Below are 27,440 nucleotides of genomic sequence, written 5' to 3' on the forward strand. Positions count from 1 at the left end.
GATGAGCTTTGAAAGGCTTGTTAGAACATCATTCTGAAATATTTCTACCTTTGATAACTCTTCTTTTCTCTTTTCAAGATTCTTTTGAAGACCCTGACCTGGAGTTACACTCTAACTTCCATTCTTTACGAGAATGGGACCTGCTCTCAGGGCCTCACAACTGGTCGCTTTTTGATATTCCAAGAACGTGGCCTGAAAAATTAGCACACCTTCAGGGTGCTGGATTTTCACGGCTCTGGAGATGGACTGATTCACGGCTGCTGCCCCCGATTGGGGCGCTGCGGGAGAATATGGAACATCAGGAGCGGCAGGCTGTGTGTGCAGAGACCCGAGCCTTGGGGCTGACTCTCTGGGCACGGAGCTCAAAAAAGGTGATACAGCAGACTTTTAACATCATAAATCAGCGAGTTGTTTGTTATGTCTCCCCACTCACAGTGAAATGAGGACATTTCTTTTTCCCTTATTAGGGAGAGAGCGTGTGGGATGTTGAAATACGGGGTGAATGTAGAGTCTTTGGAGTATTGCAAGTCTGTGCCTTTGCTGCATGCTGGAGTACTCGCTGGGGGTGTTGTCTTACTACTGCTTGTGCGTGGGGGGGGCTTTGAAGTTCTAATTTTTAACTCTCGTTCTTTGGGGCACTCTCTGTTTTCATGGATGTTTGTGAAGAAAAAGAATTTTAGGATGTATATCGTATACATTTCTCTGACATTAAATGTACCTATTGAAACTATTGATTGCCATTTCACTTTCCATAGATGTTGCTTTATCTGCTGAACATTTGCAATGCTTTTGTTTTTATTGTAACAACATTTGGAATTATGGTGTTACAGAACAGGTTGACAGAGGAATTTCCTCTTGAATAAATGTAGCTGACAAGTAAGGCCCCTGTATTTTGAAAAAGTTCAGCATTTTTTTTTCAAAAGATGATGGCTTAAAAATACTGAAATTCTAAAATTTCATAATTGCTTTCATAATTGTCAATAACGCTGGATAGAAATGAGTTTTGAATATGATAGTGTTGGTACAGTACTGGATCAATTAAAAGTTGCATTCAAACCTCTGATCCTAAGCTGGGCAGCAAATAGCAGAGCTGTTGTCTCACAGTGCTAACAACTCGGGCTTGATCACGACCTCTGGTGCTGTCCATGTGGAGCTTACATCATCTCCCTCGGGTTTCCTATGGGTGCTCTGCTTTCTTCCACATCCCAAAGAGGTTAACTGACAACCTTAATTTGCCCTGCTGTATGGGTGAGTAGTAAGTGTGGGGTGTGTACGAAAAAGGGAGCAAAGTAGGTTTGGCTTAAATGGAAGGTTATGAGCTGGGGCAGACAAAAGGCCAAGGCCCTGCTTAAGTGGTGTAAATCCCTCTGACTCTCAGATCTGAAAGTTTACATAAAAGATAACCAAATAAAGTAGTAGAATATTTTTATCATATCGTAAAATTTATGATTTAGTATGGCTTAGTCTGGTCACTTCATAGACATACAATCAATCTATACATATAAGCCATTTTATTTATTTATATTTATTGTGGTTTTTAAATTATTGTGCTCTTTAGAAGAGCTTAAAAGGAGGCAGCTTTATAGAGTGGACTCCAGAGGAGCAGGAGACGGAGTACAAGGAGACAGAGTAGGAAGGCTTTGGCAATAAGGGGTCGAGGTGAGGTAGGTTGCCTGTGTAGAATATAGACAGGAAGTATCTGTGTGAGGCCAGTGTTCTGTGCTCGCTGTCAGATGTGGGAAGTCCGAGAGACTTAGGGACTGCAGCTCCTTAGGGAACGTGTTAGGGAACTGGAGATGCAGCTCGATGACCTTCGTCTGGTCAGGGAGAGTGAGGAGGTGATAGAGGGGAGTTATATGCAGGCAGTCACACCGGGGCCTGGGGAGACAGATAAGTGGATAACAGTCAGGAGAGGGAAGGACAGGAGTCAGATGCTAGAGAGCACCCCTGTGGCTGTACCCCTTAATAATAATAAGTACTCCTGCTTGAGTACTTTTGGGGGTGAAAGCGGAAAGCCTACTGGGGGGAGCAACAGTGGCCGCACCTCTGGCACAGAGTCTGGCCCTGTGGTTCAGAAGGGTAGGGGAAGGAAGAGGATGGCAGCAGTGATAGGGGACTCAATAGTTAGGGGGTCAGACAGGAGATTCTGTGGATGCAGGAAAGAAGCACAGATGATAGTTTGCCTCCTAGGTGCCAGGGTCCAGTACGTTTCTGATTGCATCTGCGATATCCTGAAGTAGGAGGGAGAACAGCCAGAGGTCGTGGTACATATTGGTACCAACAACATAGGTAAGAAAAGGGAGGAGGTCCCGAAAGCAGACTACAGGGAGTTAGGAAGGAAGTTGAGAAGCAGGACCACAAAGGTAGTCATCTTGGGATTACTGCCCGTGCTACGTGACAGTGAGTATAGGAATAGAATGAGGTGCAGGATAAGTGCCTGGCAGAGGGTTTGGAGGAGCAGGGGGCAGGGATTCAGATTTCTGGATCATTGGGATCTCTTCTGGGGCAGGAGTGACCTGTACAAAAAGGACAGGTTGCACTTGAATCCCAGGGGGACCAATATCCTGGTAGAGAGGGTTTGCTAAGGCTTTTGGGGAGAGTTTAGACTAGGATTGCTGGGGGGTGGGAACCAAACTGAAGAGACGGAGGAAGAGGCGGTTGGCTCACAAATAGAGAAAGCTTGTAGACAGTGCGAGAGGGAGGATAGGCAGGTGATAGAGAAGGGATGCGCTCAGACTGATGGTTTGAGATGTGTCTATTTTAATGCAAGGAGTATTTTGAACAAAGTGGATGAGCTCAGAGCATGGATCAGTACTTGGAGCTATGATGTTGTGGCCTTTACAGAGACTTGGATGGCTCAGGGGCAGGAGTGGATAGTTCGAGTGCCAGGCTTTAGATGTTTCAGAAAGGACAGGGAAGGAGGCAGAAGAGGTGGGGGCATGGCACTGTTGATTAGCGATAGTGTCATGGCTGCAGAAAAGGAGAAAGACATGGAGGGATTGTCTACGGAGTCTCTGTGGGTGAAAGTTAGGAACAGGAAGGGGTCAATAACTCTAATGGGTGTTTTTTTATAGATCACCCAATAGTAACAGGGACATCGAGGAGCAGACAGGGACACAGATTCTGAAAAGGTGTAATAATAACAGGGTGGTGGTGGTGGGAGATTTTAATTTCCCAAATATCAATTGGCATGTCCCTAGAGCGAGGAGTTTAGATGGGATGAAGTTTGTTAGGTGTGTTCAGGAAGGTTTCTTGACACAATATGTAGATAAGCCTACAAGAGGAGAGGCTGTACCTGATCTGGTATTGGGAAATTAATCTGGTCAGGTGTCAGATCTCTCAGTGGGAGAGCATTTTGGAGATAATGATCATAGTTCTATCTCCTTTACCATAGCATTGGAGAGGGATAGGAACAGACAAGTTAGGAAAGTGTTTAATTGGAGTAAGGGGAAATATGAGGCTATCAGGCAGGAACTTGGAGGCATAAATTGAGAACAGATGTTCTCAGGGAAATGTACAGAAGAAATGTGGCAAATGTTCTGGGGATATTTGCGTGGAGTTCTGCATAGGTACGTTCCAATGAGACAGGGGAAGGATGGTAGGGTACAGGAACCATGGTGGACGAAGGCTGTTGTAAATCTAGTCAAGAAGAAAAGAAGAGCTTACAAAAGGTTCAAAAAAACTAGGTAATGCTAGGGATCTACAAGATTATAAGGCTAGCAGGAAGGAGCTTAAGAAAGAAATTAGGAGAGCCAGAAAGGGCCATGAGAAGGCCTTGGCAGATTAAGGAAAGATTAAGGATTAAGGAAAACTCCAAGGCATTCTATAAGGATGTGAAGAGCAAGAGGATAAGATGTGAGAGAATAGGACCAGTCAAGTGTGACAGTGGAAAAGTGTGTATGGAAACGGAGGAGATGGCAGAGGTACTTCATTGAGTACTTTGCTTCAGTATTCACTATGGAAAAGGGTCTTGGTGATTGTAGGGATGACTTGCAATGTACTGAAAAGCTTCAGCATGTAGATATTAAGGAAGAGCATGTGCTGGAGCTTTTGGAAAGCATCAAGTTGGATAAGTCGCCAGGACCAGACGGGATGTACCCCAGGCTACTGTGGGAGCTGAGGGAGGAGATTGCTGAGCCTCCGGTGATGATCTTTGCATCATCAATTGGGACCGGAGAGGTTCTGGAGGATTGGAGGGTTGCGGATGTTGTTCCCTTGTTCAAGAAAGAGAGTGGAGATAGCCCAGGAAATTACAGACCAGTGAGTCTTACTTCAGTGGTTGGTAAGTTGATAGAGAAGATCCTGAGAGGCAGGATTTATGAACATTTGGAGAGGCATAATATGATTAGGAATAGTCAGTATGGCTTTGTCAAGGCAAGTTGTGCCTTACAAGCCTGAATGAATTTTTTTGAGGATGTGACTAAACACATTGATGAAGATATAGCCGTAGTTGTAGTGTATATGAATTTCAGCAAGGCATTTGACAAGGTACCCCATGCAAGGCTTATTGAGAAAGTAAGGAGGCATGGTATCCAAGGGGACTTTGCTTTGTGGATTCAGAACTGGCTTGCCCACAGAAGGCAGTGGATATATAAGGGTCATAGTCTGCATGGAGGTTGGTGACCAGTGGTGTGCCTCAGGGACCCCTACTCTATGGAATTTTAAAAAATGACCTGGATGAAGAAGTGGAGGGATGGGTTAATAAATTTGCTGATGACACAAAGGTTGGAGGTGTTGTGGATAGTGTGGAGGGCTGTCACACAGTGGGACATTGATAGGATGCAAAACTGGGCTGAGAAGTGGCAGATAGAGTTCAGTCCAGATAAATATGAGGTGGTTAATTTTGGTAGGTAAAATATGATGGCAAAATATAGTATTAATGGTAAGACTCTTGGCAGTGTGGAGGATCAGAGAGATCTTGGGGTCTGAGTCCATAGGACACTCAAAGCTGCTGTGCAGGTTGACACTGTGTTTAAGAAAGCATATGATGCATTGGTCTTCATCAATCATGAGATTGAGTTTAGGAGCCAAGAGGTAATGTTGAAGCTATATAGGACCCTGGTCAGACCCCGCTTGGAGTACTGTGCTCAGTTCTGGCCACCTCCCTGCAGGAAGGATGTGGAAACCATAGGAAGGGTGCAGAGGAGATTTACAAGGATGTTGCCTGGATTGGGGAGCATGTCTTATGAGAATAGACTGAGTGAACTCGACCTTTTTTTCCTTGGAGCAACGGAGGATGAGAGGTGACCTGATAGAGGTGTATAAAATGAGGAGAGGCACTGATCGTGTGGATAGCCAGAGGCTTTTTCCCAGGGCTGAAATGGCTAGCATGAGAGGGCACAGTTTTAAGGTGCTTGGAAGTAGGTACAGAGGAGATGTCAGGGGTTAAGGTTTTAAGATTTTTTTACACAGAGAGTGGTGAATGCGTGGAATGGGCTGCCGGCAACGGTGGTGGCCTTCACAGTAGTGGATACAGTAGGGTCTTCTAAGAGACTCCTGGACAGGTACACAGAGCTCAGAAAAATTGAGGGCTATAGGTAACCCTAAGTAATTTCTAAGGTAAGGACATGTTCGGCACAGCTTTGTGGGCTGAAGGGCCTGTATTGTGCTGTAGGTTTTCTATGTTTATCTTATTGTGTTTTTTTTGTGCTGTATCAGATCCAGAATAATGCTTATTTCATTCTTCTTTAACACTTATGTATTGGAAATTACATTAAACAATTTTGAATCAACAACATTACCACTCAGAAGAGGTGAAGATCGTTCAATAGTCCACGCACTGCTGAAGCTTGGGTAAGGTGGGCTTCTAAAGTAGTTGCTGCTGTGTTTTGTATTTCTCCCATTACAACATCCCATTATATACATCATCCTTCCTCCCCACAGTCTCGGCATTAACTATCCACTTCACTTTCTTAGAGCTGCTATAATGATCTCACCCTAACCAGCTACCTTGTAGTCTCATAGTATGAGGTCTAAACCAGGGGTTCTTAACCTGGGCAGTAATGGTAGGGGTCCATGGCATAAAAAAGATTGGGAACCCCTGGTCTGAACTAACGACAGGCTGAGAGTAATAGCGAGAATGAGATTTTGGCTTTTTTTTAAAAATAAACTGTACATTTGAAAATACAGGCTAAGAAAAAACAAATTGTCTGACAAATAAAAGGCTGTGTGGATTTTACACAGAGAGGTAACACATCCTACTCTTTATCACTGCTAACGTTTTGGAGGTTGTTGATTTGAACTTGAGTCAACAACACCTTTTCACCAAAAAGTCTGTGTTTCCGAGGCCGTGAGACAGATGGGCTTCCTATCAGAGCTTGAAGCAAGATGCCATCATCACATTAGTAAATAAATTGGGAAAAAGATTACGTTTCCAGACTGCAGTACGCACACAGAACATTTTTAACCAATACACGGGTGAAAGAAAAAATAATCAGCATAGTTTGTGAGCTAGAAAGAAATCATTATCAATTTGCACTGGATAAGAACGTAAGATACAGGAGCCGAATCAGGCTGTTCGACCCATGGTACCTGCTCCGTCATTCAATCATGGCTAATATTTTAAACCCCATTCTCCTGCTTTCCCCCTGTAACCCTTAACCCCAATCAATTCATCAATCTATGCCTTCAATACACCCAATGACTTGACTTAGACAGTCCTCTGCAGCAATGAATTCCATCAATTCACCTACAGGCTGTTGAAGTTCCTCCTCATCTCAGTTGTCCCTTTAATGTACCTTTATTCTGAGGCTGGGCCCCCTGATATTAAGCTTCCTAAGGGTGTGGGCTGCAGGAAGAGTGAAAGAGGGGTGACAAGTTATATTGATGTTAAAGTATACAACTAAAGATCACACAATAACTTCAGTTATTGTGGAAGGAGAACATTTAGGCTGTGAGGACAGCAGTGGGGTGGGAGGGTGAGAGGAAGTGAGGGGGAAACAGCTAGATAATTGTTAATGAAATAGGGAGGTACAAAAGACGACAGAGCAGTTGGTATGATTTAAAGGTAGGAAAGGACAGATGACAGGCTCATTCTCGCATTTTATCTTAAGCATGAAAGAGATGTTAGAACAGCCGTAAGAGAATTGTCAGACAATTTTGAGCTTCATATAAATTGAGAGTTGCTGATTGGTAATGTATAAGGCACTACAGGACATTAATCTTCTGCTGAGTAGTTTTAGAAATGAAGGAGCTGTGGGAGTGGTTGAGATTAACTGATGAACATGGACTCGTGTTGAGGTGTTCAAAGGTAAGAGATGACAGACAATGAATAACAAAGGAACCATTCATAAAGAGCTACGAAAGCATTGATAAGAGTTTGATGAATGCTTGGCGGAATCTACAGCAAAGGAGTTGATTGGACTGTGTGACCAAAGGTCATTGACTAACATCCAAGCCAAGGAGTTAATGGAAAATTATTCTGTGATGAGCCATGAATTATACTCAACAACAGAAGTAATCGTGCCAACTCTTCTTTTCCTGTCAAAGGTTTGGAAGGCATCCAGTTCAGAAAGTGAAATTGAATGACGGACAGTGCCTACTAATACTGTACTGTCCACAAACTGAGGTGATCTCAGCTGTGGCAACTTACCGTTGGTGACCTGCTCTTGTACTGACTGGCATGTTGCTGCAAGATATCTAGGGCCATTGATTCAGAGGCTGACTTGCTGCCCACACCAGGACTCCCGTGAGCACGATCGCCGTCATCGTGTCCTGGAACCTTGTTTGCATATGGTGAGAAAGAGAATCCCGAAGACAAATATGATCCTGAAGAACAAATGTTGACCCAAATCAGTCACAAATAAAGCACAGTTAGGATCTAAAAAGAGTACAGCATTAAAATTCTCCATCTGTACAGTCAACCTGGACAATTTCACCGTTCAGAGCGAACAGCAGTCACAAACCATTATACAGTGGATTCTGGTTAATTGGGCCATTTTGTTAATTGGGACAGCCGTTTATTTGGGACAATCCGTAAAGAACAAAAACTAAATTGAGAAAATGGTTGGGATTCCCTTTGTTTCATTTGGGCAAGTATGTCACTTAATTGGGGCAGGAGACATGTGAACGGTTTCTAACTAGCGTCAATTGTGGGCATATGCGTGGCCATTACACAATACAGCATGCTCAGAGTGATCAGTTTTAAATAGTGTCAATTGTATGAGGTTGTGTTCAAAAAGCAGTGATTTGTGTCACTGATAGTTGGTGAGAAATAAGCAATAAGACAATTCGGAACTGTTTTGCTCACTAAGGTTTCAAGTATTCAGGCTTGGAGGTGCCAGAAATGGTTGGGAGTGAAAATTAATCTATTTCACTGATAGTTACAAAGGTATCGATAATCATCCTGAATGTTACAATAAAAATGAAGATTTGGAAGATGCAATCGTCTGAAGCATTGTGTGAAGGCAGTCCATTATCTTTACTAAGAGTGCACTGATTTTGTTCATTTACAGTCAATCAAAAGAACATGACAGATATGTTCCTCTTGATAACTATTAGGAACTAATACACACGTACTGTAGTGTAATAATTTTTTCTGTATTTCATTTAAAAACATAAATTGTGACTCATTTAAATGGTAGTTTGTCTTCTTATACCTTTTAACTATTTCTGCTAATTGGGACAGCTGCTTAATTGGGCCAAAGTGCACTGGTCCCAGTTAACTGGAATCCACTGTACTGTACCTTCACTTCTTGGAGAGGAAAGTAAAAAAAACACACACACAGTATTAACTAAGTTTCCTTCTTTTGGTCTTATGCAATACCACAAACTGCATCTAGGTTCCTGTATTGATCTAAAGCCTATGGAGAACAGCCTAGCCAAGAAAAAACTGCACATACAGATGCTTACTTCCTGCATAAGTTTCTCGTTTAATCTCATTAAGCCACACATATTCATGAAATAGCTTTCGTTGCTCAGTCACTTAAATATTATCAAATATACTAACTACCTGGCTCAAACTGTCCACTACCTTTCACCCATCTTCAGTGCACCAATCATCTCGTTCTCCTGCTCACCACTCCCCCTCATCTTTTTGCACTGGCCATCTCCCCTCTCAGTCCTACCTGAGATGTCAACAATTTCTTTCCTCCCACAGACGCAGCACAACCCACTGAATTCCACCAGCAGATTATTCATGGAATCATGTCACATTGGATAAATGGTGATACAAGGATCTATTTTAACGCTACTGACTTGGCGATTCACACAAATACCCGATATAACAGATGACCTTACCTGGATAATTCTGCATCATCACCGGCGTCACCCCTCGGAATCCTGGGTGAGGAGCTTCATATGGCTTTCCATAAGGATAGCCATGAACATATGACATGTAGGATGGGTGCTGAACCATTGAGGAGGACACAGGAATGTGAAGTCCTGATCTGGGATCTTTTCCAACAGATCGACATTCTTCCAGTGAAGCTGAACGAGACTCCAGGCACATGCTGTCTTTACCTTCCTCTTTCACTGCTATCTCTTTGCTCCTTATTCGAGATGAGTTTTCATCTTTAAATTTCCGGTCCCGTTCTGCTTCTTTCCACCTTTCCTCCTCTGCCTTTTGCTGCTCGGAGTATTTGTTAGGATACACGTAAGACCACAATCTGCTTTCAGATTCCTGCAAAGTACAGTCCTGGGTCAACACTTCTATTAAAAAAATATCAAAGTCTGCACTCAGACTTAAATGCCAAGGGCATGTTCTACACCATTCAAGACCAAACTAAGCCAAGAGAAGCAAACACGAGTAAAAAATCTCCAGGGATTTATGAAGCATATTGGCATTTGTAGCACGCATTGATAAGATAAGAATCTATTATAACATCCTCTTAGTCAAATTGCAAGGCATATATGACAACATTAGCAACAGCTTTCAGAACTGCTAATGTGTTAACTGAAGTCCGTAGATAAGCACCTGCGCTTTTCAGATGACATTAAAATGGAACAGTTTGTTTATTTCAACCCAACCAGATGAAACTTCTAAAGTTAATAAATTTGACGAAGTTGGTCTGTTTTATTTAAACTGTGCAATACACAAGGATCTTCTACAAATTGAGGGCCCTTAATGATGTCACGCAGTGAACTCCTGAACAAAGAAAGGCCATGTGAGACACATGACCGATGAGTTTGCAGTGGTGACCAGCGAGGGCTGAAGTTCTTAAAGCCAGAATTTCTCTGGGAGAACATCCTGACTGGGGCTGATTGTAGTGTGGCCAAATGGTATGGAGAAAGGCTGGGCAAACCAGTTAATCCCAAGAGGTTTACAGTCAATGAAGTAAATGTTTCAATGAGTGCATTACTGCTGTAATGTAGGAATTTCTCCCACTAAAGCAGCGCTTACCAACATTTCTGAATGAACAAGTGGTTATGATACATTTTTGGAAGTCAAATGGTGATAGGATCCCCAGAGAAAATGGTAGGACACTCAGGAATATCAATAAACAGATGGACCTTATGGTTCAAGGCCATAGTTCCCTGAAAGTGGCAACACATACAAGCTGGGTGGTGATACGCTTGTCTTCCTAAATTGAGATCAGAAATCAGAATATAAAAATTGGAGCATACTTGCCAGATTGCACTTGTGCATTGGTCTGGTTGCCACAGTATAGGAAGATATGATTGCACAGTGTTGAGCAGGCTCACTAGAATGTTGCCTGGATTGGAGGACTTTAATAGTTATGGGGAGAGAATGGATACACCGGAATGGAGGAAGTTAAAAGGTGACCTAATAGAGGAATATAAAATTTAAGAGGCATTTATATAGGGTAGACAGTCAATCTTTTTCCCATTGTGAGGGTATCAAAAACTAAAGGGCATAGGTTTAAGGTGAGAGGATAATTTTTTTTAACAGGGGATCCATGTCATTGATAACATAATACAGAGGAGGTGATGGAATCACATAGAATCACTGTATTTAGGAGCCAGTTAGACAAGCACTTAATTAGACAAGATACAGAAGAATACAGACCATGCAAGGAAATGAGATTAGTGTAGCGGGTAAAAACAGTTAGCAGGGATGTGGTTCCTGTGCTGTGAATATGGAAGTGCACATACAGTAAAATACCCAGACAATGTTGTGGATGTTCCTTTTAAGTACTTGGGGTTTTCCCTACAACTCATGGAGCAAATAATGTGCTGAGTACATACAATTTACAATTTTTATAAACTTTCTAATTAAATTACCTCAGTATCAAAGCTTTACTCATTCCCTGTAATTCTCTGCACCGCACCCCTACCAAGCAGATAAAGGCAGGGGAGGGAGGGTTTCACTGTCTGATCAAAACTCTGTTTCCATGACACTGTTTCATGGGCTGGCAAGGCTGTGAGGGTGGAGCCTGGAGGCAGGATGGTCCCACCAAAATTTTCCAGTCTGGTTAAATGCAAAGGCAACAAGAGCAAACAAGGACTATTCTGAGCTGGATGAGGAAAGAGATATTATGACAGCTCCATCCAATCCTGACTGCTTTTAGAGGAATGTTTAAGATGGTAGACAGTAGATGGGTGCCCTAACCTATACTTACCGAGTGGTACGGGCAACCATTCGGTAGAAAGTGCCCTCCTTCTGACACCCCCTACCTTCAGAGAACATACTCCTTTATCAGAAGCTTTCTGGATCATAGTTAGGATCATGCCTGTGCTTTCCAAAGATGAGAAAACCATACATCACTCCAAACTCAAGACAGCAGAGAGAAGGTGTTGGGTGGAAGAAGGAGATGAAGAGAAGAAATGAACAATTCTACTGGTCCTGTAGGTGGAGTTGCTGTGAGGGAAGTAAAATCAGGCTCAGAGCATTAACGTAACATTGCTGAAATTTCAGGGAAACTGTATGCAGCTTGGATTTCACTTTGAAAGCAGCACTTTAAGGAAGGATTGAAACAATCTTGTTCTGTGGAGTAGTCACTCCATAAGGTAGTCTAATTTATGCTGGAAATCGCTGCAGAGGCTGCTATAATTGAGCGTGATGGAGAACAGCTGCTCCCATCTGTTGCTGTGTGCTGTCCACAATGATCCGAGCTCAAACGTTACAGAAGCACTGAAATGAATCACTAAGTATCATGGCTTCCACAGCTGCTTCATGTGCAGGACACACTGCCCTCTCAGACTGCGCTCAGTTGGCGAGATGCATCTTGAATGGCCTGACTCACTTTGGAAAGGTGTTTACTGACTCCAGTCTTCCCAAGACCTGAGGCAAGGGATTGGGAAGCCATCTTCTGAAGGCCCTGCAGGAAGCTAAACCACTTTCACCAGTTATTCATAAAGGGAGAGGAAAAGGAAATTGTGTAATATATCAGCCACTGAGCTAACAGTCAATTTTATGAGATTGATACAGTTGATCTAAATTCAGAATGCAGCTCAACTGTTAATTCTACTCCCGGGAGCTATGCAGAGGATTGTAATGACCTTGATACTAGTCATTATGGTGTCAGTGAAAACCAATTCTTATTCTTAGCAGAGAATTAAAGATGGATTATGTCAATTTCCAAATAGACTTTAAAGTTTATAAGAAATGGCCATTTCCTATTCTCACAGTATTTCCCTCTACTCGTTAACCCGTCCACTCCCACCAACTGTTCCCATTAAGGGAACAAGGAGTCAGAATGACAGTCTGTTACCACGTTGTTTCAATCAGAACACTAGGCAAAAAACTACATGAGCCAATGTTTCCTTCCTCTCTCTAAGCTAGATACTTTGCGTGTAAGGACAGATAGGGGTTCTATCTGTCCATCAAATCCATGCCAGTTCCCAGCGATCCTATTAGCCTGATTCCTTGTATCCCCACAACTTATTTTCCTGTTTACATGCTGTAAACCAGAATCCTTCTGATTCTTTCTACCATTGACCTACCTATACTAGGGGAATTTACAGTGGCCTACTGGTCTTTAGAATTTGAGAGGAAACTGGAGGACCCAAAGTGAAACCTGGGCAATGACAGAGAGACCATGAAAACTGCACACAGGCAGCATCTGAATCTGTAGTGACTGTGCTGTTAGTGTACCTCCCTTTTGATTCTCCTTTCTCGGAATTAGCCATCACCTTTTAAACTAATTGGAATTGGTTTATCATTTTCATCTGTACTGAGAAACAGTGGAAAATCTTAGTTTTGCAAGCCATTCAAACAGATCATTTCAAAAGTTAGTACAAGAGAAAAACATAACAGAATGCAGAATATAGTGTTACATTTATAGAGAAAGTGCTGTGCAGGTAGACAATAAGGGGCAAGGGTCATTCTGAGGTCAATTGTGAGGTCAAGAGCTCACTTATTTAAAGATATGGGGTAATTAGCAATGGCATATGATTTTTTCCCCCTCTCTGCTTGTCTGTTTTATTGTTTTCTGCTCTGAAGAAATAAACCTAGCCAATATGTGGCTTCACACCAACTGGGCACACAACATAATGATTCTATGCCTTTGTTATTATTTATAATGCGATCGTTTGACTATTAGCCTGTTAACAATTAACCAAGCCTGTCCTTAAACAGCAGCCTCCCTTTTCCAGCCAGTATTGTGGATGATGATTAAGGGCAGAGAACTCGGGCGCTTTCCTGACAGGCTAACCGAAACCTATCACTAGCAACTCATACCACTGTCCCAGCTGTAATGAGCCGAGTCTGGAGCTCAAAACTGTGACCAATCTGTTCTTGATCAGAGCTTGACTGAGCTCCCACTGTGACATACAAGGAAATGAAGAGTAAAAGAATGTTTTTCAAAACCATTATTTAAACAAAAGCAATCATTCTTAAAGGATTTCCATTTTAAAATAAACACATTTATTAGAAATATTTCAGTAAAAAAAGCTATTGTCTATTATCGTGCGTCTCGGAAACTACTTGTCTGAAATTCATTCCATTCCTTTTGAATTGAGATATATTGAATTTGAAGCAGAAACAATGCACGGTTATTGGAATTAAACATGCAAAGGGATTAACAATTCTAACACTGCTCTATTTGTTACAATTACAGGTAAATATGTCAATTACTGGGAACTGCAGTCCTCTATTTCTTACATGAAGCATGAACTGTGTGTATTAAATCACACTGGCATTCTATGCAGTAGAACAGGAGAGGATTTGGAAGATGTAGGATCAGTTTATTTGTGTGTTATCGATTGACAAGTACAATGGTGTATTAATTTGAAATTTGCTTCTAAAACTATCAACCTTAACTTGAATTTCCAGAAGATATCCAGAGTGTCACCATTCTCTATAAAAGGTACATCATTTGAGTTCAGGATAGAGAAACCTTACACAGAACCTAAAATGTAGAATTTATCAAAATTCCTCTTCTCCAACAGAATGAATTCCATTTTCGATTATTCCCCAGTTACATAAATATGTCTCAAATGCCTTTGGTTTCTGAATGGTCCGCCCGTGTCTTTGAGCATTTCCAGGTGTCCTGTTTACAGCTCTCCAACTGGCTGTACCATTAAGCTTCATTTAACAGTTTCCTACTGTGCAATCTTTAAAATCACATAAAAAGTGTACATTTAATTCCAGTGTGGGCAGATTGTCAGTTACTGGCTGAAATGGCCAATTAATGTTTCTTTTGTGCAATCACTTCCATGCCACAATGAAGACAAGAATAAAGTGAAAGTTCAATTATGCAGAATTCCCAATGCACCAAGAAGCCCAACACCAAGACACACATAGCTCTATGCGTGTGCTGAAAAGGGCACTTCTCACCACACAGAACATTATAAGCAACTAACACAAAATGCTTTATGATTTCCCGTATGGGCTGCAGAGAGCGGCCTCTCACCTCTCTCCAGGAATGAATTAGCTGGCATCTTGATAATCCCCTTAGTGATGAAGAATTAAAGTCACTGCCGTGTCTCGGCATAAGATGTAATGAACTGCAGTACTGAGTAAGTGAGTTAGGATCAGGTTCTATCTCTGTAGTTTGCTATAAATACAAAAAAAGATAGATTACACGCCACGGGTGGAGCAGCCAGGAGTCTGCAAACCGAGATCATCTGTATACAGTATGGGCATTCTTTAGCCTTTATTTAACATGATTTTGATTTTGAGGGATTTTCCATTTAAGGGCATACCAACACACTTTCCTCTGTATTATATATACACAGAAATGCTTACTTTCCATAGACTTGAAAAGGATCATTTTTGATTGAGGAAGGGGAAAAATAAGAGACTTTTTATGCCAAGTCTTATGAGATGTGTCAGTGTAAAGCGTCATGCAGTTAGATTCCAATAAAGATCTAACTAATCACTACTGCAATATAGGAATGGGTCATCCAATTTGCGCACAGCAAGCTGCAACATAATAGTGATTAGATGGTGTTTACTGTTATATGGGTTATCAAGTAAATACTACAAGGTAACTTCAACTTAACCACAAAGATAAAAGGAAATTCTCACAGTAGTTCACATGCATTTGATCTGCCAAGAGTGTGTTTGGCACAGTAACTGCCTGAAGCAAGCTCAATGAGACACCAAGGAACACTCGTCAGGGATAGAACAGGCAAAGCACTAGCTAACTATGACTACAGCCAATCAGTTCCATCTGCAGCTAAAACCCTGATTATTCCTCTTTCTTCCTCATCACTGAACCCTTCCATCAGTTGGGGAACAAAATAGATCATTCAATTAGAGATTCTAATTACATTTGTGTCACAGGGCCTGGCAGAAGGAACTACATTTGAACACAGTTCAGTGGCAACACTTCCAGCTCTATCAGAAGCATTCAGGTTCCACGCCAAAGACGCAAGTCTTTACTATAGGTTGATATTCTAGTACAATGCTGAAGGAAAGCTGTGACTTATGGGGTGTCATCTTCCAGGTCAGCTGCTAAATCAAGGCTTTGTGTGCCTTCTCGGCTAAGTACGTGAAATCTTATATTCACCATTTTGAACAAAACTATAGGAGATCTCCCTCAATGCCCTTGCCGACATTTATCCTTCAGTTGAAAGCACTGGAAGAATTTGGACATTATCAAAGGGCTGTTTGTGAGCCATTAGTGTGTGCAGGTTAACAATCACCATGCCTAGCACTACAATAGTGACTACACAAATAATTTATTGGCTATAAAGTGATCTGACACACCTTAAGGCAGTGAGAGATACCTCAGGGGAGCTAAAAATCTGAGAAACCTCAATCTATTTAATGAGCATTCCTTATGAGGCAGAAAACAAGATCTAAGAGTAAAATGGGAGCAAAAAGGAAATTTGAGATCAGAACTTAATCTTTGCATTGGTAGATTGCCAAAGTAATTACTAAGCCTTTAAATTTAGATGCTTATACTACCTAGAAACATAGGACACTTAGTAACTATCTTGTTTGATCTTTCAACAAAATTGTAGCTGATCAAAATTTCAGTTCCATTTAAACTTCTTGGGTAAGACAATCAGGATATAAAAATAATAAAAATAATTTCCTCTTTCTTCCCTTTCTTTCTATTTTCCACATCAGGCTACAGCACAAATTTAGTCCTAAAGAGGTGGTATTCATTTAAGATAAAATCTAAAGAACAAGTATGTGATAAAATCTCTGATTATACACTCAGTGGCCAGTTATTTCAGTACACCAGGTAAACACGGTAACCCATCCACTTCAAAGTGTTGTGCGTTCAGAGATGCTCTTTTGCACACCACTGTTGTAATAATGGTTATTTGAGTTACTGTTACCTTCCTATCAGTTTGAACCAGTCTGACCATTCTCCTCTGAACTCTCTCATTAACAAGGTGTTTTCACCCACAGAAATGACGATCACTGGATTTTTGGGGTTTTTTGTACCCTTTTTTGTAAGTTCTAGAGATTGAGGTGCATGAAAATCCCAGGAGAACAGCAGATTCTGAGATACTCAAACCACCCCGCCTGGCACCACAATCATTCCATGGTCAAAGTCACTTGGTTTACATTGAAAAATAACCGATTCTCTTGACCACATTTGCATGCTTTTATGCATCGAGTTGCTGCCACGATTTTCTGATTAGATATTTGCATTAATAGCAGTCTAAGTAAGGGAAAGGCGGCTTTTATCAAACCATCCAAAGGCCTAGACGTTTCAGTAAAATGGAAAAGATGTGATTTGGTTTTACCAATATTAAACCGCAGCCTACTCTACATCACTATATGCCTCTTTGGTTTAATCCTACACAAATATATTTTAGCCACTCCGTAATCCTAATCAGAGGAATAACTGGCAGCCTCCTTATTACTCAATGTCCACCACAACAGCATTTGTGTGTTTTCCCTCTACAACAGTCATTACTTTCACTTAAACACAAACATACCTTAGAAATGCTCATGAAAATAGAAAGAGATGCAGATGGAACAATTTGCATGCTAAGGGATTCCTGATTCTGCTGCTTTTGTGTATCCCTCTATCAGTTGTTGAAGCCATGGACATAATCATTCACAAAGTTCTTTTTATCATCTCTGGCTACTTTACAACTGAAACCTCATTTGGGACTGGAAATACTGTAACATGAATTCTAATATCACCCAAAAAAAGATAAAAGTTTTTGAGAATCTTTCTCCATCAATGTAAAGAGCATAAAATCACACTCAAATACTAATTCAAACAAGTTACAGGCATCACATTACAAGTGAAATAAAGCTAAGATAAGGTGATATAAGTAAATATGAAATAAAAATATTAGTAATCAAAGGCTGAGGTAACAACATTTTACCCTGTCCCCTTTTGCAATCTTGACATCTTCCTAAATCTGGCATCACTTCACAGCTTGATATGACAAGGGGGCTTTCAACTACTATCCTGCCTCATCACTTTGTGTACCTGAGCTCCAGCTATGGTGTGGATCTGACACTCAGAGCTGATATAATGGAGTACCAAATCAGCAATGAATCCCACCCTCTTCCAATCTCTCCAAACTCATGATCTTTCGTGAGTTTTCCCCCTCCCAATAAAGAAGCTCCATCCTTCCATATGCATGATTAGTTAATAAAGCAATTAGCCTTCTCTATATAGGGAAATATAATCACAAAATGTTTTTTTTTAAAGTTAGACTTCTCTGTTGTACCTTCTAATTTGTCAAATTATCCGAGATGCTCAGTCAGGTATGAAAAATGCCTATAGTAGATATTATATTGTGTATGCAAGTATTTTCTACTCAATTGTTTCGAATTTTGGTAGCATTTTAACATGAGAATTGGAATGACAAATATAAACAGGTCGTGGTATTGCTCAGGTTGCAGAATGGGGCAAACAGATGAACTGTACACAAAGACCACACTGAACAATTTGATCAGATAATCAGTTAAATATCAAGAATCTGTATAGATGCCTCTGTAGTTCAAGCCTGATTGTCAATAAAATTTGAAGGTGCTGGCCAAAGCAATAACAGAGGAATTTCTTCAGCCAGAGGGTCGCATATTTAAAAAGGAGGTTGATAGGTTCTTGATTAGTAAGGGTATCAAAGGTTATGGAGAGAAGGCAGGAGAATACAGTTGGGAGGAATAATAAATTATGGAATGGTGGAGAGACTCAAAGGGCCGAATGGCTGAATTCTGCTCCTATGTCTTATGATCTTATAATAGTACATTGTTGCTAAGAAAGTGATGGCTGTGTTGGCACTTAGGATTGTGTAAACATCTGGTGTCTTGCTCTTTCCCCTTGGAGAGTTGAGACAATCTGAAGCTGTGTGCTTTCGCAAGTTCTTAAAAAAACGTTAAGCTAAAGCCTGAAGGAAATTGCTTTTTAAAAAATAACATTTGTTTGGAAGTAACTTCAATGTTGGAAAACCAGTTAGAGTATGTCATTAACTGAACAAAAACCTGCTCACCACAATGCAGTGGCCTTAAAGATGCCTGGGCTTTCCACAGATGGAGCACTGGAATGAGAACCATTCAAAGCTGTGCAATTCAAGGAATAGCAGTCTGTACCTCAGTCAATGAAAGTCCAGATTTACAAATTAGTTATTTTAATAGGGCTTTTGTTTTTCTGAAAGCTTTCTTCAAACATTATACATGGTCTCCAACATCTAATGATGTGCAGATGCAGGAAAACAACTTTCCCAAACAAAGCAATTAAAATGAGAATGTGATTTTCAAATCACACTTGCGCTGACTTCTAATAGACTAGGATTGTTGGTGGGCTGAGGCTTTCAAATTAGCAGCTGATTATTCAGTATCATGATGATAAATAACGAACAGATTATAACTACTTATTTATATAGCTCTTCTCCCCTTCACAACATCAATCCTTAGGACTTAAATGGAACAAATTAATTTTATTTTACTGATATTACAACTTTGTAAGGAGCCCTTTATCCCTCAGTTGGTGGCTGTGGCATTGTTTAGTGTAGGACTGAAGGAATACCACATTGTCAAGTGTGCTATTTTTCCAAAGAGTATAAACTAAAGCTTTTCCCACTCATCCAGGTGGATATAAACAACAGCATTCATCCAAAACATGAGATTCTGCAAATGCTGAAAATCCAGAGTAACACATTCAAAATGCTGGAGGGACTCAGCAGATCAGGCAACATCTATGGACAGTTGCTGTTTCAGACCCCAACTCAGAACTGGAATGGAAGGAGCAAGAAACTAGAATAAAGTGGTGGGGCAGGGGAAGTTGCACAAGCAAGAAGGTGAGGGGCCAAGACAGATGTGTGAGGGAGGGAGGGAGGGGAGGATGAAGTGAGAAACTGGGAGTTGATAGGTGGAAATGGTAAAAAGAAGGAAGAGGGGCACCGGGGGACGTGATAGGCAGGTGAAGAGAAGTAGAAAGGGGAGAGACAGTGGGGAATGGAAGAAAAGAGAAGGGAGAGGGGGAAACATTACCAGAAGTCAGAGAAATCGATGTTCATGTCATCAGGCTGGAGGCTACCCAAACGGAAAATGAGGAGTTGCTCCTCCAACCTGAGAGTGGCCCATCATAACAGCAAAGGGGGACATGAAAATAGGGATGGGGACTGGAATTAAAATGGTTGGTCACCGGAAAATCCTGTTTGTTGTGGATGCAGTGAAGGTGCTTAACAACGCTGTCCCCCAATCAACATCAGGTTGAATCAATCACTGTACTGAAGGCCACATTGGGAGCACCAGGTACAGTGGATGATGCTGACAACTTGCAGGGACTGTTTATCCCTTTCCAAAGACACTGCCTGACCTGCTGAGTTCCTCAGGCATTTTGTATGTATGTTCATCCAAAAGCAAGGAAGTTTGTTGATTCACAGTCAACATTTAACTTCTCACCAAGATCAGCAAAAGCTAAATCTTCTTGTCCAAATTGTTATCTGTTCTGCCTAGCAGTTACTCTATTTTACAATGTAATTGTCTGGTTACAAAGCACTTTGAGCAATCTTCAAATGTGACAAATACTGTTAAAGCAAATTGCTTTCCTACTGTGTGTCAGTTGAGTCTTTGTTAATGTTGTACTGTTTCCAGCACCCATCATGATTAAATGCCCTTCAGTCAAGTATGGGGTGATATCACCACACTATAATCAGACTAGGTCAACACATAGCTAAATTAATATCCTTGTTTAAAAGATGCAGCTTGGTAATGAAAAAAACCTGAACTGGCTTCAGGATTAAGTTTAGAACTTACCTGTCTATACCATAGTCCAGGATCCATTCCGGAGTGTTTGCTGGACTCCAGTCCAGATTTTGTTTCACCCAACTCCCTCCCAAGGTGACTCCCCTCAGTTAATTTCATCTTTAATCCTTCTGCCTGCTGTGACTGCAACTTGGAGGCATCATCCGTTTTTGCCATCATGCCATATTTTATGGAGTCAGTTGAGTCCTTGGGCTTATTAGGCACAGGTTTTGCAAGGTCTGTCAAGCTGGGTGCTTTAGAGAGGGTGGCAGAGGCAGGAGCCTTCTGCTTCCACTCCTCCCGTTCTCGATCTTTCACGCTGTGCTCTTGCTTTTTGTCAGGATCACTGCTGGTATGTTTGCCCCGGTTCTGCTCTTGCCTCTGTTTATGTTGCTCCTCACACATTTTCTCATACTGTTGTCTATACCCTGGATTTGTACTCATCATGTGACTGTGGTATCCCTGATCACCGTACCCATACTGCGGCATGTAGGCATATTGGCCGTAATAGAGAGGCTGCATATACATTTGGGACCGCTGCTGTATCACTGAAGGATGGTGGCCGGCACTGCTTATTTCAGTCTTCTTATCATCTGAGCCTTCAACTTTGACCCTCACCTCCACTCCTTCCTCATCCACCTCCTTCTTGACTTTGATGGAATGACCTACAGTTGCTGAGCCTCCACTGGCACCTCCAGGGCTAGAGTGGGCGTAGTTGGGAGAATAGTACGATTCATAACCTTGATAGTAAGGGGAGTGAGTTTCTTTATTTAAGGGAGGTTGAGTTCTTGACGTTGAGGAGGAGGAGGAGGAGGATGAGGATGAGGATGAGGAAGAGGAGGAAGAAGAAAATAAAGCTTTCTTGGCACTTTCCTTGGCCATCTGGTCTGGAGATGACGCTTTGACTTTTGTTCCATCTCCTTTTCCTTCTCCATCTTCTCCTGCATCTGAGATATCAGAATACGCTGGACTGTTGGTTTTCACCGAGGAGCTGTCGGCTCCGTTCTGTGTAACCACGTGCAAGGGTGTTATAGGTGTGACCAGGCCAGTACCTTCCAACCGGCTGGCCGTTCCAATGGATGGACTCGGCGCATTGTCAGTGAAACTGTATATCTTGTCCGCCTCGGCTTTGATACTTGCCAAGCGGCTTTCATGTGACTCGGAAGACCCGTTCAAGAGCCCCTCAGTTTTGGGCGCAGAGTCGGCAGCGGAATCTCGAAAAGGGCTTTTCCCATCTTCCGGCTTTCCCACTTTGCCCAGTGGCTTGGGACTCACTGCCTCCTTGGCATCCTTCTTCCTCTTCTCCTTCTTCTTCTTCTCCTTCAAGGGTGTGAGTGCTGGATTCACTGTGGATGGCTCGCCCATGACTGTGGGCTTGGGTTGAATGGGTTTGAGGGGCGGGCTCTTGGACATTGCCTGAACAACAGTGGGAGCCAAACCGGGAGTGGGTCCCGAGCCTGATGCAGTAAATGTAGCAGTAGAGAAACTGTACATCTGCGCTGGTGTCATGGCAGGGACAATAGGTCTGGCTGACTTTGTTTTCAGAGGGAGCTTTTCCGATTTGGAACCACTTGATTTCTTAGCTTTATCCTTTTCCAAGGCTGATTTCTTTTCAGTGGAGTCATCTCCATCGTTTCCTGTGTCATCACTCAGGCTGGCAACCGGAAGTCCCTCTTCCGGACAGTCAACGTTGTACAAGCCACCAGACTCAGCATCAGCCTCTGAAGGGGCTTTCTTTTTACTGGAGCTCTTTGTGATTCCAAGCTTCACAGTGGGGGAAGGGCTGTGGGCCTCCATGCTGCCTTCCCTCCTGCTTTTTGGCGTGACAGACTGTGCTGGTGACATGGAGCCCTTCGACTGGCAGAACGTGTGAGAGCTGGAAGAACCATTACAGCTACTGGAATCCTGGCTCAGTGACGGGTGTTGAGTGCAATCCTCGCCATCGGAGTTCTTTTCCTCACTGTCAATGTCACCCTCGATCTTACCGTCACTATCTGTATGTGCATGGGCCTGGTGGTACCGAAGCCCATTGATGTGTTTGTATTTCTTGTTGCAATTAGGGTGGGGGCAGTCAATAAGGACAGGTGATGGACAGTTGTGCTCAGGCACAGATGCCTCAGGCTTCACCACCATGACAGGGGTTGGGGTGACAGCTCCACGTGAATTTGAACGCATCCTTTTCCCTCCCTTTGAATCCTCGGAGCTCGAGGTCAAATCCAAATCTGGAGCAGGCTTATTTTTCCGCTTGTTTCCTGCTGAAGGACTTGCCTTGACGTCTTCAACAGTATTTGTGGGGGTACGCCTGTCGGAGGAGTTCTGGCTGCCCCGACGTCCCTTGCTGCTCGTACATGCCCGAGTCTTGTTGATGACCTTGGTATCTGGAACCACAGTGGCCTCGGTCACTGGAGCGTTTGTACTGGGCCGTACTCGTTTCCCCCTTCCTCGGTTGTTTCCTTTCATCTCAAGGTCACTTGTTGGTGATTCACAAAACCTGGGAAATGGAAATAAACATCATCTACTGTGGGCAAATGATGAGAAGTCTATAAGGTGTCTCATTAAAAGGACACTTTCACCTGACTTTAACAGATAATCATGTACCTTGCATTAGGACACCAACAAACACATAGTCCAGTGTACACAGGAAATAAATATATATTAAGTTCGAAAAAGATTCATTGACACTAGAATGGATCGTGCTGGGTTATGCAATGGTGTGGATAGATGTGATAGGCAGTTGCTATTCTCACTGGTAATTTACAGATCTCAAGCATGGCCCCTGAAGAAATAATTGATGGAGTACTTGTCTTCTCACAGTAGAAGGGAGGATCTAATGCATGATTTAGAGCAGGCCTGTGCCTTTGAAGAATAAAGAAAGAAATATATACTTTTGACTTTTAAGATTTTTCTTTTTTTTAAAAAAAACTATGATACTTTTGCTCATTCACCAAGTGTGGCAGCGACCTGTTTCCAGATTTCACACACCTGATCTAACAATGCAACAGCAGCACATACATCTTCCTACCAAACATCATTTGGTGCCTGCAAGGCACTGTCCCACAATAAAGGTGTCGCGCTAAAAAGCTCAGAACAAGGTTCACTGATGCCTTGTCATGACCTGTCACTTTTTTGTACTGTCTATTGGTGTCATGTTCTTGTGCTAATTTAGACTCATCAATGTCAAGATAGTTTCAAAGTTAATCAGTTGGGGATGACACGGTAACATAACGCTTTATAGCACCAGTGACTGGGGTTCAATTCCTGCCACTGTCTGTAAGGAGTTTATATGTTCTCCGAAAGACTGCATGAATTTCTTCCGGGTGCTCCGGTTTCTTCCCAAATTCCAAAGACAGGTTAGGGTTAGTAAGTTGTAGGCATGCCTTGTTGGCACTAGAAGCACAGTGACAATTTCAGGCTACCCCCAGCACATATTCACACTGTGCTGGTCTTCGGCACAAATATGCATTTCACTGTATGTTTCAATGTAATGTGACAGATGAAGCTAATCAGTATCCTTAAAAAAAATCTTTAATCTTTATCCCTTCAAAATCAACTTCACACCAGCTTATGACAAAGTGAAAAGAATTAAAGATTAAAATAAGCACTTTAAAAGTAGAAGCATACTAACATTCTCTGCTCTTGAACTGCACTGCAGTGGCCTGGGTCTCCGCTCTAATAATGTGTAGAAGAATTATTTATTGACTTTCTACTCCTAATTAAAAGTGCATTACTTCAGATATCATGTAACACAAAAAATACCGTTACTAAATTTTGTCTTGCTTAGTTCAAATTAGTGGATAATTCAGGAAGAAGCAAAGCCCAATACACAATGAAATTTGGTGGGCTGGACATGCAGATCATTACAACGTCATGAATAAAAGACCAAAAATATTCAAATATGCAATTGAATGCTAGCCTTCTGTGGGTTGCGATTTAAGTTACGCTTCAGTAGTACAAAACTCTACAACGCTCATGATTAGTGAACTATATTCAGTTTTGAGCATTGCATATTATGGAGAAATACAGTTCAACGCAGAAGAGTTAAATTACCAGGAAAAATGGGTGCTGGGGTTGCATGTTCTGGAATCTGCTAGAACATTTCAAGTTAGTATCCCCAGGGCCAGATGGTCTGCATCCCAGAGTGCTAAATCCCCAGGGCCAGATGGTCTGCATCCCAGAGTGCTTAAGGAAGTAGCACAAGAAATAGTGGATGCATTAGTAATAATTTTTCAAAACTCCTTAGATTCTGGATTAGTTCCTGAGGATTGGAGGGTGGCTAACGTAACCCCACTTTTTAAAAAAGGAGGGAGAGAGAAACCAGGGAATTATAGACCGGTGAGTCTGACATCGGTGATGGGGAAAATGCTAGAGTCGGTCATCAAAGATGTGATAACAGCACATTTGGAAAGAGGTGAAATCATCGGACAAAGTCAGCATGGATTTGTGAAAGGAAAATCATGTCTGACCAATCGTATAGAATTTTTTGAAGATGTAACTAGCAGAGTGGATAGGGGAGAGCCAGTGGATATGGTATATTTAGATTTTCAAAAGGCTTTTGACAAGGTCCCACACAGGAGATTAGTGTGCAAACTTAAAGCACACGGTTTTGGGGGTATGGTATTGATGTGGATAGAGAATTGGTTGGCAGACAGGAAGCAAAAAGTGGAAGTAAACGGGACCTTTTCAGAATAGCAGGCAGTGACTAGTGGGGTACCGCAAGGCTCAGTGCTGGGACCCGAACTGTTTACAATATATATTAATGATTTAGACGAGGGAATTAAATGTAGCATCTCCAAGTTTGGGGATGACACGAAGCTGGGCGGCAGCGTTAGCTGTGAGGAGGATGCTAAGAGGATGCAGGGTGACTTGGATAGGTTAGGTGAGTGGGCAAATTCATGGGAGATGCAACTTAATGTGGATAAATGTGAGGTTATCCACTTCGGTTGCAAGAACAGGAAAACAGATTATTATCTGAACGGTGGCCGATTAGGAAAAGGGGAGATGCAACGAGACCTGGGTGTCATTGTACACCAGTCATTGAAGGTGGGCATGCAGGTACAGCAGGCGGTGAAAAAGGCAAATGGTATGTTGGCATTCATAGCAAGAGGATTTGAATACAGGAGCAGGGAGGTTCTACTGCAGTTGTACAAGGCCTTGGTGAGACCGCACCTAGAATATTGTGTGCAGTTTTGGTCCCCTAATCTGAGGAAAGACATTCTTGCCATAGGAGTACAGAGAAGGTTCACCAGATTGATTCCTGGGATGGCAGGACTTTCGTATGAAGAAAGACTGGATCGACTAGGCTTATACTCAATAGAATTTAGAAGATTGAGGGGGGATCTTATTGAAACGTATAAAATTCTAAAGGGATTGGACAGGCTAGATGCAGGAAGATTGCTTCCGATGTTGGGGAAGTCCAGAACGAGGGGTCACAGTTTAAGGATAAAAGGGAAGCCTTTTAGGACCGAGATGAAGAAAAACTTCTTCACACAAAGAGTGGTGAATCTGTGGAATTCTCTGCCACAGGAAATAGTTGAGGCTGGTTCATTGGCTATATTTAAGAGGAAGTTAGATATGGCCCTTGTGGCTAAAGGGATCGGGGGTATGGAGAGAAAGCAGGTACAGGGTTCTGAGTTGGATGATCAGCCATGATCATACTGAATGGCGGTGCAGGCTCGAAGGGCCAAATGGCCTACTCCTTCACCTATTTTCTATGTTTCTATGTAGTATGGAGAACTGAAATGGTTGAAGGAAGCTTTTCCCACTTACTGGATGTCTAGAACTAGACAGCATAACTAGAAATTAGAGCCAGTCCTTTCAGGAGGAAGTTGAAAATATTTGTAGGAGTGGTAGAACTTTGTTCTTTTCTTTTGTAAAACCAAATTTGATGCTGGGATAATTGTTAATTGAAAATAATTCATGGTATAGGTTTGTTATTGACAAATGTACCAAGATACAACATGGCTTACATGTCATCCAAGAAAATCTAGGGTAAATATGGATAGAAGTGGTTAGGTCACAGATCAGCTTTGAAATTGTGGAGTGAAGGCCGTGACTTATAACTCCCTTCACCCAGAAGCCAATACGTACAATGGATCAGGATACAAAGGCAAACCAGTGAGATGTAAAGGAACATTTGGATGCGATGGTGAGAAGATGATGGACATTTTAATAGTGGATTGTTATACTAGAACAGATTTTTAAAATTCTTCGATGAGGTACAAAAAGGCACAAGCAAACGTAACTTCTTATAACCAGTGGTATCACTACAGAACAGCTGTTCCTTTGAATCTTTTGCTCACCTCGGTGGTGCCCAATCATGTCTTGTGCAGTCCAAAAGGGTTCCAACATAGGTCTTGTTTCGCCAAGTCACATTAACCACCAGGACACCTGCCAGGAGGAGGACAAATTAGTGGACATTGAAATACACAAATCACTGGACAACCTCCATATTAATTAATAAGCCATCCCAAGCAAATTATGTGTCTCTGTTGGTCATATGGCATACTGTCAGTTTATATGACAGGATTAGAAGTTAAAATTAACTAAGCAGTTGAATTATTTCAGGTCAGATTCTGTTGGAATGAGTATCACAATACATTCTTGTTTAAGAGTCCTGTGCTCTGGAGGCCCTGAATGCTTTGCATCTAACCCTCAAGAGTGCATCAGTACTGACGGGTACAGTTAACCACAGCAGATCACTAGGTTCATATTTGAATCGGGAAATGACTAACACAAAGCAAAGGGATAGTAGGCAGACACCTGCAGAGTGCTGCGGTCAGAGAATACTGGTAAAAGAGGTAATTTACCGGACACAAATCTGAAGCCAAAGATGACTACGTTGAGAGGAGCAATGATTGGCAGCACTTCAGGGAACAGACTGGACTCACTGCCAGTCTAGGTAAACAAAGGAGGCATCACACTGACCCGA

General features: G+C 42.1%; 1 protein-coding gene across 3 annotated transcripts in view; it reads right to left on the reverse strand.

Annotated features, from left to right (window-relative positions):
* Positions 1-27,440, reverse strand: part of LOC140714129 (zinc finger protein 609-like) — a 231,035-nt gene that overhangs the window by 19,467 nt on the left and 184,128 nt on the right. For 2 of the 3 annotated variants that reach the window (XM_073024926.1, XM_073024927.1), the window contains exons 4-8: positions 26,812-26,899; positions 20,525-23,003; positions 14,754-14,897; positions 9,238-9,619; positions 7,592-7,767 (exon numbers count right to left, since the gene is read on the reverse strand). In XM_073024926.1, coding sequence (XP_072881027.1) covers positions 7,592-7,767; positions 9,238-9,619; positions 14,754-14,897; positions 20,525-23,003; positions 26,812-26,899 — 3,269 coding nt within the window. The remainder of the gene's footprint in view (positions 1-7,591; positions 7,768-9,237; positions 9,620-14,753; positions 14,898-20,524; positions 23,004-26,811; positions 26,900-27,440) is intronic. The other variant, XM_073024928.1, reaches the window with a different exon arrangement.

This window comes from Hemitrygon akajei, chromosome 21 (genome assembly GCF_048418815.1).
Source record: "Hemitrygon akajei chromosome 21, sHemAka1.3, whole genome shotgun sequence".
In the NCBI taxonomy this organism is placed as follows: Eukaryota; Metazoa; Chordata; class Chondrichthyes; order Myliobatiformes; family Dasyatidae; genus Hemitrygon; species Hemitrygon akajei.